The sequence below is a fragment of the Lepus europaeus genome, chromosome 3 (genome assembly GCF_033115175.1).
Source record: "Lepus europaeus isolate LE1 chromosome 3, mLepTim1.pri, whole genome shotgun sequence".
Taxonomy (NCBI): Eukaryota; Metazoa; Chordata; class Mammalia; order Lagomorpha; family Leporidae; genus Lepus; species Lepus europaeus.
Window position 1 is genome coordinate 124,517,396 of NC_084829.1, and position 16,279 is coordinate 124,533,674.

The window sequence follows — 16,279 nt, forward strand, 5'->3', positions numbered from 1 at the left end:
AACAACATTGAGGTTGGAAAACAGAACACAAGTATGTCGTGGTGATATGCAGACTGACACCATTCTGCCATAGACAGTCGCAGGAATACCTGTCGATCAGTTTTCAACTTGTCCAGAGAGCGGATAAGATCTTGCTGTAGCTGTCTTCAGTTACCAGATGGGATTAACATTTCTACGGTCACCATCATGTCGTGAGGAGCCCGATTCATCTTAACCTTTCTCACCTTGCTTACGTGTGGCTTTTCTAAGAAAGTGACAATTTAGGGTTTGCTTCATCTGGGACTATTAAGATGTAACCTGGAGCAGGATGTTGTTAGAATGAAAGCTAGCCTCTGGCTTACTGTAGTCCTTGAAGGAGTCAATGCACTGAAACCAGAATGGAGTAATGGCCCTGATGTGTCACGACTGTTGCATCTCTGTCACATATTATTTCCTGCCCTTATCAATGCCCATTGCCGTGGTCTCACATCTTGATCATTTCATCTTCAGTGCTACAAGGAGAGAGAGGAGCCCTTGCATGAGTGTCAGAATGAGTTTATAGACATTGAATGTGGTTAATTAAATTATTGCACAGATATTTATAGAGTGTTTACTGGAAAAAAGGCAGTGGTGTTACAAAGAATAAAGCACTTTATAATCTAAAGGAAAAAAACGGCAACAAATCATGCAATTAAAATACAGCACATTAAGTGCTAGGATGTTTTGAAATCATCCAGCTTTCCCTATTCTTCACAGTACTTTCCACATAATCTTTTGCTGTTCTTCTGGTTTGTCAGGCGGATTTCATTCTGAGAATGTGAAAAGCACAGAATTGGCCATGGAAGATATTCGATCTACTAGGCAATTCGGTCTCTCAGGAGACTTGTTAGTAGAAAGTATCATTAGAGAGGCTGATCACTATGGTGTGAAATGGCATAATAAAGTTTCGGGACCTAAAAAGCCACAGAAGATGGGTGGAATGTGACACCTCTGAGCTATGCGCCCACTCTGAGGATCCCAGCCTGGAGGTCCAGCTGGTCTTACACTGTAGTTAAAGGTGGGTCCTGATGCACTGGCATTTTCGCTAGCAAGCCCAGAAAATGATGGATGTCCTGAAGCAAGCCACTCTCATGGCTCTGGGCAGTATCATTGCAGCCACAGAACGGGCCCTGCCCATCACTCCAATGCCTGGCAATACCTTCAGGACAGGACCATCCTGTGGGAATGGATTGATCATGCAACCAAGAAGCCTTGGATAAATGAGGCCAATCCAGGCTTGCTTGTGAGTCTTATCCTGAGGTGTGTTAGAGTCCTGATCAGATGTTGGCCACAGAAGTGAAAAATAAGCTTATGTTATCCTGGAAATGTTGAACCGATTTGAGTTCCTTGAACACTGGAACTGTGTAGTATTTGGTTATCCATGGGATATCCCATATTTTCTGCTAATTTTAATTCTGTTGAATCTTGGTGACATCTATGATACACAGCTAACGTAAGAATTTTACATCAATATATTTCCTTCTGCAGCAAGGAGACACTCACACTGTACATGTGAGTGAACGAGAGTGGAAGGGAATGGGTCTTTATATTTGTTGACCTCTTTATTTAATAGTATGCCACTTCCTTTTTTAGCCAAAGTTAGATTTTGGCCAGTCACAAACCTTTCTTCACATTAGAGTTAGTTTTAATCAGTATGTAAGAATTTGGACTGTCATCTAAATAGCATATTTTACAACACCCAGAAAGACAAAGTATAAGGATTTAATCTTCTACTATTTCAGAAACATCTTTAGATAAAATGGTAGTAAAAGGCATAAAAATATTTATTCAGCTGATCAGAAACTCTCAGGCTGAGCATAGCAGATATAATTTGTTTCTAACCGTATTATTAAATGAAACCACAGCTTTAGAAAACAGTGCTATTAATAATGGTGACTCATGTGTTCTGTACACTCTAATAGGGACAATACATGTTTACAGGACAGTATCTGAAACATTTTCATCAGAAACTTCTTCAACTGCAATTACAGTAATATGTATTTTTATGTGTCTCAGTACAATTTATAATGCAACTTTCAATGATATTTAAAGTATATACAATATAGTATAGAATACATATTTTGGTATATGGTAAAAAAAAGTCAATATTTTAGATCAAATTAAGGCACACAATATGACACTTGTTCTTCTATTGTTTTGAGTAACTTGGTTTCTTAGAAGAGAAACTGGGGAGTAAGAGCAGAGAGGCTTTGGGGAGTGAGCAAGGAGCACAAAAGCATTGGAATGAATGGAACATGACCGAGGAACACTGCATATGACAGTGCGGCTGGTTTAGAGGCTTTGGTGGGAAAATCATGGGCAATCTGATTAGAATCATCACTTGTAGCCAGCCATGGAAGGTTTTGAAAGCTAGCATAAGAATTTGCAGATTTGGGCTTGAGATCTGTCTATTGACTGATTGTCTTTTGGCTGGGTTTTGACATGCTGACAGTAATGTGCTCAAAATACTAACTCGAGTGTTGTGTAGATTTAGTGGTGGGAAAAGAGAATGCAAGCAGAGAGATGAAATTTAGCCAACATTTCAGTAGTCTGAGTATATAGGGAAAAGCCTGAATCATTTTCATAGTGTCAAAAATTAAAAGGGATAGACAAATGGCATAGATAATGCAAAAATGTACTAAGTAAACATTTCAACAGTTTGCACCCACACAGAAACACAAAGTGTAAAGTACTGTTTGAGTACTAGTTATACCGTTAATTCACATAGTACAACACATTAAGGACAGAGATTCTACATGGGGAGTAAGTGCACAGTGAGTCCTGTTGTTGACTTAACAATTGACACTCTTGTTTATGGCACCAGTAATCACCTGAGGCTCTTGTCATGAGTTACCAAGGCTATGACACCAAGAAGACTTGATAACCTTGACTTTTTTTTCAGCTTAGGGGATTAATTCAACAAACTTGTTAACTTTCAAGTTGGGTAACATGTCAGACTCATTACAGTACTTGATGCCACCTTCCCAGTGTGCTTCTGGGGAGGATGAAACAAGAGAAGATAACATAACACACCTGGTGGATAGCACGTGGTTAAAAAGAAAAACACATATATTCTGTTTCCTCCCTTAAGAAAATAATCGAGCAGCTGAGATAAAGTTCCTGCAGGAATGACAGCCATCATACAAGTCTGTTTTCTTGGTTTCAGGATATATTTTGGCATGATTCAGTTTAGGAGTGGTATGTTGTTATGCTGACTGGTTACAACTGAGGATCTGGGGGTCCCTCACTAACTTTTCTCAATGCCAAGTACCATGAGAGAGCAACTAAGACCAGCCCAATTTGTCTAAGATTTTTTTTTTTAATAAAATGTTGATTTTCATTCTACTTGAAAGGCACAGCAACAGAGATAGAGAGAGAGGAGTCTTCCATCTGCTGGATCACTCCTCAAATGTCTGCACCATCCAGAGCTGGGGCTAGGCTGAAGCTAAGTGCCTGAAACTGCACCCAGGTCTCCTATGTGGGTAGCAAGGGCCCAAACACTTTATCCATAGTCTTCTGCCTACAAGGATTTATTAGTAGGAAGTGGATGGGAAGTGGGGTAGCAGGAACCTGGACCAGGCACTCTGATGTGGGATGCAGGCTTCCCAAGCAGCAGCTTAACCTGTGGTGCCAAGTCATCGACTCCCTAAGATTGTTTTCTGTGTGAGAGGAAAAGGGGGTTGGAACCTGGGAAAGAGGAGAGAAACTTCTCTCTCTCTCAGACACTGTCCAATTCAAGAGGAAAAATGGAAGAAACTGTTTCTATAAGAAGGACTGAGAGTTCCCAGAGGGGTTGATGAAGCAGCGAGTGTCACCCTTGCAATCTCCTGAGCTTCTACAGTCGTCTGATACTCTTTGCTAGCCTTTAATGTGACATTCAGGTGACTGATCTTGGGCTGCTCTTTCTGGAGATATTTTCTCATCAGTGGCTCTAGGCACAAGTGCGTTTCACCCTTAGCTGTGATCTGCCCCTCCATCATCATGTTAGGAAATATTCGGCATGCCAGGGTGAACAAAACAGGTTTTCTGTCATTCTGTGCATTCTGGGAAGGAGACAGGACATGTCACCAAATAGACATGACACAGGACAAAGCAGTGAGTGCCTGAGAGTGGTCCAGGTGCTGATAAAGTGCTGTGTGACAGCTACACCAGGGCTGACAACATTGCAGAGGAGCTTGATTTATTTCCCAGACACACTTGGAGTTCCAACATTGGACTTTAGACCTGTGTCAGGCTACTTCGTTTCTTGGAAAATAGCTTAACTTGTTTTAGTTTCTTGGCTTCAGGCTTAAGCCCTAGTAACCCCTGTCAGCAGCTTTGAGACAGCCAACTCTTGGCTACCACCTATGGAGATATGACCCAAATGGAACCATCGGTTCTTTTTGGTCTGTGCTACCAGGAGACCCTTGTTGTTAAAGGCCAAGCATGTGGCGCTCAGCCTCTAAAAACAAGCCCATGGTTGTGGGGTCTTTGCTCATTTTCCCAAATACAGGCAACTCAGGAGACCAGGAAATTGACCCTGTTCCCTCACCTGCAGGAAACTCCTGGTTGGTCTCTCCAGAAATCCTCATCACAATTGCAGGGAAGTCCCAGCTTTCTGGTTTAACTAGGAGCCCTGGGCTTTTCCCTGTGTGTGTACAGGGATATTTCCAGATAACCTGTCTTTAGGCCTAAACCTTATTAAAAGATTTGCCTTCAGAACCCCAATAGAAACCATAGACCAACAACTGGTAGCTACAGTCTTGTCTGTCTCAGGGAATCCCAATGCCTTGAACAGTGCTGCTGCGTTGATGTGTGCTGGAGGGAAAACGTGATTCGGTAACTAGTGTTCACCCTTAGCCCTCTGCAGTGCAAAGGGGACTGAGCTCAGGAAGCAAAGAAAGAAATTACCATTTATAGTTCAGGTATGATTTAGGCTCTGATCCTTTATATCAGACAAGATCTTAAACATTGTGCAAGTAACAAAGTGACCTGTGCACATTTAGAGAATGTCAATTTGGGCCAGCAAATACTTCCTTCAAGTTTTGATTAATTTAGTTTGAGGTCATGGCAACATACTGAAGTCATGGAGCTGAAACTTGGTGGAGAGTTCAAAATGATCTCTTTTACCTGAATTCTGTGGTACTATTGTCTCTGTTTATCTCAGAGTTTATTTGAAAAAAGAAAAAGACATTCACACTAGCTCAAGTGAAACAGGTTTATTTTAAGGATAAGAAGAAGCTTAAGAAAATTCAGAAGTCAAACAGGCCTCGGCACAGGCAGGCTTGTTAGATAAAAGGGACATTTGTAGCACTTGATTCTCAATAAATGTTTTTGAATGGATGGGTAGATGAGTGAATGAGCAGATGTCCTTGGGGAGCTTTGAGGAATATTTAGGTCTGTCTGTACTATTCTGCCCATATCTGCTTTAACCTTTCTCCCCTTATCTATCCTTTCTATCTTAGCTCAAAATCCCAAGAGAGGAATCCAGAGGCTACCCCTGGGTCAGGTGTCCATCCTTTAATCAATGGCCAGAAAGGGGAGTGTCGAATGAATGCCGGGCTCCTCTTCTCAGGACTGGACAGATTAAACTAGAACATTAAACTGAGCAGTCTGAGGGTAATTACAAGCTACCTGTAGTAGTGTTACGTACAGCATCTATGTCCACGGTGAAACTGAGCCGTGATGCAGACCCAGGCCTTACAAGCAGTGTCTTGGTTGGCACTGTGGCAAAGTGAATCAAGCTGCCACCTGCAATGCCAATATCCCGTATGAGCACTGGTTCAAGTCCCAGCTGCTCCACTTCCAATCCAGCTCCCTGCTAGTGGCCTGGGGAAAGCTGTGGAAAATGGTCCAAGGGTTTGGGTCCTGGCACCCATGTGGGGGGACCTGCATGGAGATCCTGGCTCCTGGCTTCGACTCTGACCCAGGGCTAGCCATTGCAGTCATCTGGAGAGTGAACCAGCAGATGGAAGATCTCTCTTTTCCTCTCTGTACTGCTCTTTGTAACTCTTTAATTTCAATAAATAAATATATAAATAAATACATTTTTTTAAAAAGAGAAAAGAAACAAGCAGTGGCTTAACCCTGGTACCAATTGCTTGCCTCAAGGAACATTCTTTCCAACATCAACGCACCATCTTGCAATCACCTGAGGAATCATTAATCAAAATATTGGGATGGATTTTCCAGGATAGAGCCAGGACTCTTCCATAAGTCATTGTTCAACTAGAGGAAAAGATGCCTAAAGAAAAGATACATAACCACTAAGTGAATATGTTGTTGTGAACTGGCTATCAGTTTTGGCAAACCAGCTCTAAATGCATTATGGGATCCTTTGAGAATCTTTGATATGGTTAAGTTTTAGATGAGATGAAAAAGAATGAGAAAAGAAAAAAGTATCCAATTACAAAACAGTGTGATCTCATTTTAATTACCTATGATATATATATGTGTGTATGTATATATAAATATATATATTAATATAAGGTGCCAAAGATTTTAAGATAGCTATTGTATACCACTAAGAAAGAAAAAAATGCCAATTAATTGTAAGGTTATAAGAAGCATTCTGGGAGAGGGAGTGGGAAAGGGGAGGGTTGCAGGTGGAAGGGAAATTATGGGGGGAAAAGCCATTATAATCCATAAGCTGTACTTTGGAAATTTATATTTATTAAATAAAAGTAAAAAAAAAGAAGCATTCTGATTTCTGGGATGTTAAATATCGGGGGAGGGGTAATGTGTGTGCTAAGGTGTGTAAGAAAAGACAGAAAGATGTGCATGCAAGTGGGATGGAGTTTTTATTTGATTTGATTATTTGCTTTTGTATGCAAATTTCTGGCAAGGCCACTGTTTCCCTACTCCACTCTAGCCTCCCTCTCAAAGAATTGGAGCAGGTGACCCCAGCCCTGGTAGAAACAGTTTTAGAGGGACGCTCTTGGCTGTCATGCACTGGGGTTCAGTCCTTTCCTTTAGAACGTGAGGATGTAAAGCACCCATTGTGTTCGTCTTGACATTTGAAGCCTCTGCCAAACCAACCTCCAGGACAAGAGGAACAAACGCTTTTGAAGTCCTTTCTGTTGTTCCTGTGATTCAATAATAGGTGAGACACAAGTAATTAATAAATGAATAAAAAGAACCTCAGTGACAGAGGTGCATGAAAAATATTTAGCACTTCATGGTTGGCCGGCGCCGTGCCTCAATAGGCTAATCCTCTGCCTTGCAGCGCCGGCACACCAGGTTCTAGTCCCGGTCGGGGCACCGATCCTGTCCCGGTTGCCCCTCTTCCAGGCCAGCTCTCTGCTGTGGCCCGGGAGTGCAGTGGAGGATGGCCCAAGTGCTTGGGCCCTGCACCCCATGGGAGACCAGGAGAAGCACCTGGCTCCTGCCTTTGGATCAGCGCAGTGCGCCGGCCGCAGCTGCCATTGGAGGGTGAACCAACAGCAAAAAGAAGACCTTTCTCTCTGTCTCTCTCTCTCTCACTATTCACTCTGCCTGTCAAAAATTAAAAAAAAAAAAAAAGGACTTCATGGTAGTTTTATTAAATGTGCAGAAAGTAGAATTCTAATAAATAAACTTGTTTTATGTCTTTAATTCCCACTGTTCTGGAATTGACTTATATTAGCTTTTTTTATGATTATCAAAATAATCATAAATCCATTGTAATAAGATTAGCTCAATAATTTTTCCTTTGGGGAATAAATGTAGATATTTTGATGTTTATGTTAAAAGGATACCTGAGTTATTTTTATCAAACATCATGAAGCAATTATAATTAAGTTGTAAATCTTATAGTCTTAACTCTATTATTTAAGACATAGTAAATTTTAATTTTAATCCTCTTTCTTGAATTCTTTCTTTTATTAAATCTTTTTATTCTTTTGAAACTACACATTTTTCTCCCTTTGGTTATAACAGCCAGATTTGTTTAATTTCCTAATATACTACAGGATTATTTAACATTGAAAAGAAATTCTGTAACATTTACCTGTTTGCCACAAATGTAGGATGTGGTTATTGATCTTAAATCATGGTTTGTAACCATTTTAACTGATAGCTGTCATTGTTTAAACAGCTCTTCATTAACAAACTTTTTTTTAAAGATTTGTTTATTTATTTGAAAGAGTTATACAGAGCCAGTTATCTGAAGCCAGGAGCCAGGAGCCAGGAGCTTCCTCCAGGTCTCCCACGCGGGTATAGGGGCTTCTATTGCTTTCCCAGGCCTCAGCAGAGAGCTGGATTGGAAGTGTAGCAGCCAGGACTCAAACCTGCGTTCATAAGGGATACCGGCAGTGCAGGCAGCAGCTTTATCCACTACACCACAGCAGCAGCCCCAACATGTATAACTTATAAAAGAAGGAAATTACTTAGCATTGAAATTGGGATGGGGAGTAGGTGGAAAGGAACCAGAAGCTAATGAGCGTAGATCAGCAATATACCATGTTTACTAATGTGTGTTTGTGTGCTGCTGGTGACACAGGATGTTAAGTGCACACTGTGAATTCAGACAGAATATTGTGGATACGTGAGACTCGAGACTGAGATGTTTCAGAGGAACTGTGCAAAATTGCACCCTGCTTTTTACTCTCTTTTCTTAAACTGTTCTGATTTTGCAAGATAATTTTTCTAATGCTCTTTTGACTTTAGACCAAATCCATTTTAATTGTTAATTTAGTTAACAAATTAATCCATTTAATTGTTAAATAATGATAATTATAAAAAAGAATACTTAGAAAATACGTACAAAAATAGCCATGCCCAGAAATTCAGTATCCCAGAAAAGCAGCATTATCATTAATCCTCTGAGGGTTTCTCTGGGTGCCCCCATTTCCCATCTCTACCCCTCTATCATCAGAGAAGATCAAGATCCCCAATTTTTAAATCATGGTTGTAGTAGTCAGTTTTTCAATACTATAATGAAATACCTGAGACAGCTAACTATGACATGAGAAAGGATTATGTAGCTCGGTTTTAGATGTTTAAGTTCAAGACTGGGTATCCAATTGTATCCAATTGTTTTGTGTCTGCTGAGGTTGGTGGATGGCAACGGAGGAGCCCAGTGTGGAGGTAGGGTCATGTGGTGAGAAAAGAGGCAGAGAAAGTGGCTGGGCACGAACCCAGACTTTTTTTTTTAATCAATCCTGTTGCAAGAACTCAAGAGGTCACCAACACATTACAGTACACCCCCAGTGACCTAAGGACCTTCTACCATGCTCCACCTCCTAAAGTTTCTACCACCTCCCTGTAGCACCACTCTGGATGCACTTTCACATATAGGACTTTGGGAGACATCCAAACTAATATCCAAGCCATAATCATTACCTTATCCATTCACTGCTGCGTTTCAAGATGGGCACCTTTCCTTACAGATACCTATGGGGGACAAAGAGTTTTAAAAAAACTTAACATTTGTTTTTGGATGTCCTTACATTCTTTTTTATTTTTTTTTTTTAATTTTTTTTTTACAGGCAGAGTGGACAGTGAGAGAGAGAGAGACAGAGAGAAAGGTCTTCCTTTTGCCGTTGGTTCACCCTCCAATGGCCACCGCGGCCGGCGCATCGAGCTGATCCGAAGCCAGGAGCCAGGTGCTTCTCCTGGTCTTCCATGGGGTGCAGGGCCCAAGCACTTGGGCCATCCTCCACTGCACTCCCTGGCCACAGCAGAGAGCTGGCCTGGAAGAGGGGCAACCGGGACAGAATCCGGTGCCCCGACCGGGACTAGAACCCGGTGTGCCGGCGCTGCAAGGTGGAGGATTAGCCTATTGAGCCGCGGCACTGGCCTGTCCTTACATTCTTTTAAGGAGTTATATATTTATTTGAAGTGAAAAATGACAGAGAGATCTTCTGGTTCACTCCCCATGTGACCACAATGGCCAGGGCTGGCTAGGCCAAAGCCAGGAGCCAGGTAATCCATCTGGGTCACCCACATGGATGCAGGGGCCCAAGCACTTTGGGCCATCTTCTGCTGCTTTTTCAGACACATTAGCAGGGAGCAGGATGGAAAGTGAAGCAGCCAGGACTAGAACTGGTGTTCCAATATGGGATGGCAGCATTGCAGGTAGCAGCTTAACCCTCTGAGCCACAATGTCAGCCCGGGGCAAAGGATTTATCTCTTGTTCACCTGACTATCAGATATAGCCTTGTGCAGGGGTCTCACATTAAACTCCTCTCCTGGGTGGCCTTGGCTTTGTTTCTGTCCCTTAACTCCCATGAGACTGTGAAAATCAAATCGGGAATTCACCTGTATGACAAATACAGAGTTAATTATATGAAAGCTTGTTTTGTTTATATCTCAGGTGTCCCATTTCCTCTTTATTTATTTGTGATACAGAGGAAAGAGAGAGAGAAATTCCCCGAATTCTTGCAATGGCCTGGACCGGGCCAAGCCATGGCTGGGAGCCAAGAACTGAGATTGAGTCACCCATGTTGGGGCAGAGACCCAATCGCTTGAGCTGTCACCTGCTGTCTGCTAGATCTGCAGTAGCAGGAAGCTGGAGTCAGGAACTAGGGCCAGCAACCAGACCCAGGCACCCTGATTTGGGGGTGTGGGCGTCTTAACCAGCATCGTAACTATGAGGCTGAACGCTCGCCCCTGACTGGTTCTTTGACTTCTTGGTGCTCCTCAGCCACTCAGAAAGGCGTCTTTCTTTTCTGGAATTTTTAGTTGTTTCCTCAGTGGAGAGTCATTGTACTAGTCAGCTTCTCCTAACTGTAAAATACCCAAAAGGAGTTCCCTGGGAAGGAAAAGGTTTATTTCAGACCACGATTTGGAGGTTCACAGTTCAGGATTGGGTGGCTCTGTTAGTGTGGCATCTGGTGGAGGCTGGCCTTGGTGGAGTGTGCAGAGCAGACATCCCACGGTGAGCCAGGAAGCGGGGGAGTGATGCTAGGCCAAACTTGGCTTAAAGAACCAACCGTGTTGCAAGAACTGCCGTCCAAGGGCAAACTCCAGTGACCTAAAGATCTCTCGGCAGTCCCACCTCGCAGATGGTACAATTAGATCAAGCTTCCACTCTGAATGTTTCAGCCATTAACATAAGACTTCAGAATTTACACATCTGCGTTAAGTTTGGGGAGCTAAAGCCTGCTCAGTTCATTACCATCCATCAGTGTATCTAGTCCACCTGCTTATGACAGAAATTGGCTAAACTTGTTGTAAAAATTGCATTGTTTTATATATTTTGCCTCAAGGTTTGCTGGAGACTGATCCATTACAAGGAAGAGATGAAGGCACAGTAGCCAGTGCTGACTTCTCTAGCATGCTCTCTGAGGAGGAAAAGGAGGAGTTAAAGGCAGAATTAGTCCAGGTATGTTTAGTAAACTTGATGCTGTTTCTATCCCTGCATCTTGAGAGTTGCTATTAGTTTGAAATAAGTCTCATGTTGCAATTGTGTTGTTTTCATTTAATATATTTAATAAATGAGTGCATTGCAAGATGATTCATTTTTTTCCATGGTATTTTTATAATGCTGACTGTCTGTTACCGTTGGTTACAGTGGTAAAATGAATGACTGGTCTGCTTAAGTTATAATCACAATTAACTTTAAATGTGCACCACTTACTTTTTTTTTATTACCAGAATATTCTGGGAGTAATAAATGACACACCTGATGGAACCCTTCATGACCATGTTCTAGGTGCAGGCTCTTTCTTAAGAGTGGTTCATGTTTTAGGTCAGCAGCTTGGCTCAACAAACACTTCGAAATGATTTTAATGGAAAAGTCCATCATAGAAGCGATGGAATATGCACTTTTGTAGAAGACTAAAGCTTAAAGGTGGAGAGGAAAGCTATGATTAACTGAGACCCCGTTAGATCTTGTGTTGTCATGCTGGGGATGTGGGCCAAGAAGGGCGGCAGATGCAGGGCTCATTGTGAAGACAGCCTTGGGTTCAAGCCTTTTGTTTGTGATGCACACTCAGCCTTGTACGCACTCACCCTTAAACACCAGGCCAAAGTCCCTTCACTTTCCAGGAGGAGAGGGCTAGAGAAAGGGCTGCCCAGCTCCAGCAAGGCAGCAGGACAAGAGGAGCAGAAGCCAGCCTTGTCTCCTCATTCTGTGTTCTGTTCCCACTGGAAGCAGAAGTGAGGCCGTGCCTTCCTGCTCTGGCCTATCCCCAGGCGAGGGAGCATGCAGTTTGAGTTCCATCTTAATGCTACCCCCTTGCCCAGTCTTGACTCTTCAAGTTCTGACCCTTGGAGAGTGTGTTCTGACAGCTCATAACACAATTAAAAACTAGATGCTTTTACAAGACATCCTGAAGTAAATTTCATTAAATATTCCTAATTTAAATTTTATTTTAATTGACATAATGGTTGTGTACATTCTCATGGGGTACAGTGTGTTTTAGTTCATGTATATATTGTATAATGGTCAGATCAAGAAATGAGAAATATCCATCACCCAAACATTTGTCATTTATTTGTGAGAGCCATTCAAAACCCTCTCTTCTAGTTTTGTTTTTAAATTCTTTAAAAATATTTATCTATTTATTTGGAAGCCAGAGTCACAGAGAGAGGGGGAGACAGAGAGAGTGAGGTCTTCTGTATGCTGGGTCACCACCCAAGTGGCCATAATAGCCAGGGCTGAGCCAGACCCAAGTCAGGAGTCAGGAGCTTTATCCACATTTCCCACATGGGAGATGGGGTCCAAATATTTGGGCCATCTGCTAGTGCTTTTTCCAGGCCATTAGCAGGGAGCTGGTTTAGAAGTGGAGCAGCCAAGACATGAGCAGGTGCCTGTATGGGATGCCAGGATCCTAGGCAGAGGGTTTACCTTCTGTGCCACAACACAAGCTCCTCTTCTAGTTGTTTTAAAATAGTAAAATTCAATATTGTTGACTGTAGTCACCCTACTGTGCAAATAGAATGCCAGGACTTACTCCTCTTACCCAGCTGTAGGATTGCACCTATTGACCCCTATTAACCCCCCACCACTTCCCTCCCCAACTTCTGGTACATACTGCTCTGTTCTGTAACTTTTATGAGATAACCTTTTTTAGATTTCCCAAATGAGTGAGTCTTTCTGTGCCTGACTTTAAAATAATTTCACTTTCAATAAAGAGCAGCTTGTTCCTCTGGCACAGCCAGAAACGATTTCAGTAAGCTTAGTGCCTCGGATCAAGTAGCCTGGATTTTTTTTTTTAAGATTGATTGATTGATTTGAAAGGCAAAGAGAGAGAGAGAGAGAGAGAGAGAGAGAGAGAGATCCTCTACCATCTGCTGGTTCACTCCCCAGATGGCCACATGGCCAGAACTGAACCAATCTGAAGCTGGGAGCCAAGAGCTGCATTTGGGTCTGCCACACGGGTGCAGGGGCCCAAGGACTTGAGCCATCTTCTACTGCTTTCCCAGGCCACAGCAGAGAGCTGCATCAGAAGTGGAGCAGCCAGGTCTCGAACCTGCACCCATATGGGATGCTGGCACTACAGGCAGCGGCTTCACCTGCTATGCCACAGTGCCAGGCTCTAGCCTAGATGTTTAGCTGGATCTGTGTGCAGCCACTGATTGACTCCACATACCAGAGAACACTGAGCAAAACGAGCCTTTCCAGACAATGAACTAGCTCCACATCTCTTTCAGCCTGAAATTCTGCTTCATGATCTGTATCCAAAGTTTGTGTCCTTCACACTGATATAACTAACCAGGTCTAAGATAGGATGGTGATAGTCAACTTCAGCACAATCTGTGTTAACAGACTGACCACTATAAAATGCCTTGAATTTTTCAGGGTTTTGGGATTATTGGGATATACGTGCATGGATTAATGCATGTTCGTTTTTGTGCAGTGTTTTAATTTTTTTAAAAAAATATTTATTTATTTGCTGGAGAGGCAGTTACAGATATTTAGAGAGAGAGAGACCCCTTCGATCCACTGGTTCACTCCCCAAATGGCTGCAATGGTCAAGGCTGAGCCAGGCCAAAGCCAGTAGTCTGGAACTCCATCTGGGTGTCCCCCATGGGTGGCAGGGACCTATGCACTTGGGTCATCATCTGCTGCTTTTCCAGGTGCTTTAGCAGGGAGCTGGATCAGAAGTGGAACAGCCAGGGCTTGAACTGGTACTCATACGGGATGCCAGCATTGCAGGCAATGTCTTAACCTGCTGTGCCACTACTCCAGTCCCCCCAGCATTCTGCATTCTTTTTTAAGATTTATTTATTTATTTAAAATTCAGAGTTACACAGAGAGAGAAGGTGAGAGAAAGGTCTTCCATCCGCTGGTTCACTCCCCAACTGGCTGCAACGGCGCCAATTCGAAGCCAGGAGCCAGGAGCTTCTTCCAGGTCTCCCATGCAGGTTCAGGGGCCCAAGCACTTGGGCCATCTTCTGCTTTCCCAGGCCACAGCAGACAGCTGGATCAGAAGTGGAGCAGCCAGGACTCCAACTGGCGCCCATATGGGATGCCAGCACTGCAGGTGGTGGCTTTACCTGCTACGCCATAGCGCCGGTCCCAGCAATCTGTATTTTTCTAAATGTTCGACAATGACATATGCTACGCATTGGATTTGTGGTGCCTCTTTTTTCTTTTTTTAATTTGAGAGACAGAGAAAGCTCCCATCTGCTGGTTCACTCCCCAAATGCCCACAGTGGCCCCCAACTGGGAGGGAATCCAGGAGCTGAGAACTCAACGGAGAGTTCCCACGCCGGTGACAGAAACTCAGCCCTTCAGCCATTGCTGCTGTCTCAGTCTGCATTAATAGAAAGCTAGAATGAAGACCAGAGCTGGGTATGGAGCCCAGCATTCTGATATGAGATGCTGATATATCTGTGGGAAGCCTGACACTGTGTAGTTACTGGGATTCAGCCACCTCTGCTCTATGCTCATTCTTTCTTAAATCTGCGCGCATGCGCGCGCGCGCACACACACACACACAGACACACTAAAGCACCCAGTCATCTGTTGGCTGGAGATGCTGGGATACCAGTAGCACAGTCCAAGTCTCCAGGCCTCAGAATCAGGGAAGCAAGAGGTGAAATTCTCAGTTCTAGCTGAAAGCCTGAGTACCATGGAGCAGGTGAGTGGTGTAAGTCTTAGGAAGTTCTAAGGTCAGCCAGCCTGGAGCTCTAATGTCTAAGACCAACTTTCAGAGAGACTGATTTACCTTTTATATTTGTTCTCCTCAGGTGCCCCCAGCCAGTTGATGGCACCTGATGTCTCTGATCTGATTCGGACTTGTTAATCTCACTTGGAAACACCCTTACAAACATACCCAGAATAGTGTTTTCCCAGGTTTCTTGTATTCCTTAATCTAGTCAAGTTGACACCTAAAACTAACCATCATGTATACCTAGTAGTGGAACTGCTGGGTTGTATAGTAATTCTGTGTATAACATTTTGGGAAGTTGCCAGATGTTTTCCATGTGGCTGAACCATTTTACATTCCAACCAGCCATGTACAAAGCTGCCAGTTCCTCTACATCTTTGCCAACATTTGTTATTTTCTTGGTAATTCCTTGTTAAACAATCAAGTTTAATATAATCTTGGGTATAATATCCTACAAGGAGATCCTCTGGGAGTCAAGAAACCAAAGAACCACCCTATTAATTTCTAACAAAGAAATAATTAATTTAAAATTAAAGGGGAAAGGATGCATTAAGTACTTATGAATTAATGTGATTTACCTGCACTCCACTTCATTCCAAATTTAATGTGGCTTACAGCAGAACTAACCATATACAGTTCTGACATCATCTGCATCAGAATATCTGCAGATGTGTGTTAAATAAATACTCAGGCCTCCTAAGCTTAGAACATCATAATCTTAGGGCATGAGGAAGGAAAATACACCTGAGAATATGCATTTTCCATATGCTGTCTTGGCAACTGACTCTTATGTAAACTGAAGTTGAGAACCACAAGTAGAACTAAGTCAAAAAAAAAATCCCATTAACAAATGAGACATTGAATTTCACCATCATCATCATTTAAATACTTTTGATTAAGACCTAGTTGTGGCCAAACTCTTAGCTGTGTAGAAAGAGAAGTGTTTGGTCATTTTGAATCTTGCAAGTTTATGTAATTTAAGATTGTATGTATTTCCTCTCCTGAAACTTGCTTAATAGATTTTTGGTGTATATGTAGGTCTCAAGTAAATATGCTGGAAGTTTCGAGACGTTTAAGCCCTACATATTACTGAAGTGGTTAGACTTTCTTCACAGCATCTGAGATGCTGTTTGGTAAATTGGACATTTTATGTTTCTCTTTATCACGTTTTGGTATCAAGATTTAATTAAAAATCTAATAAAAATTCTGAATCCTCATAACTCCCATGTAATTAGTGACTA

General features: G+C 42.6%; 1 protein-coding gene across 3 annotated transcripts in view; it reads left to right on the forward strand.

Annotated features, from left to right (window-relative positions):
- TPD52L1 (TPD52 like 1) overlaps window positions 1-16,279 on the forward strand; it is a 100,398-nt gene that overhangs the window by 57,201 nt on the left and 26,918 nt on the right. For all 3 annotated transcript variants that reach the window (XM_062186714.1, XM_062186716.1, XM_062186715.1), the window contains exon 2: window positions 11,187-11,302. In XM_062186714.1, the coding sequence (XP_062042698.1) occupies window positions 11,187-11,302 (116 nt within the window). The remainder of the gene's footprint in view (window positions 1-11,186; window positions 11,303-16,279) is intronic.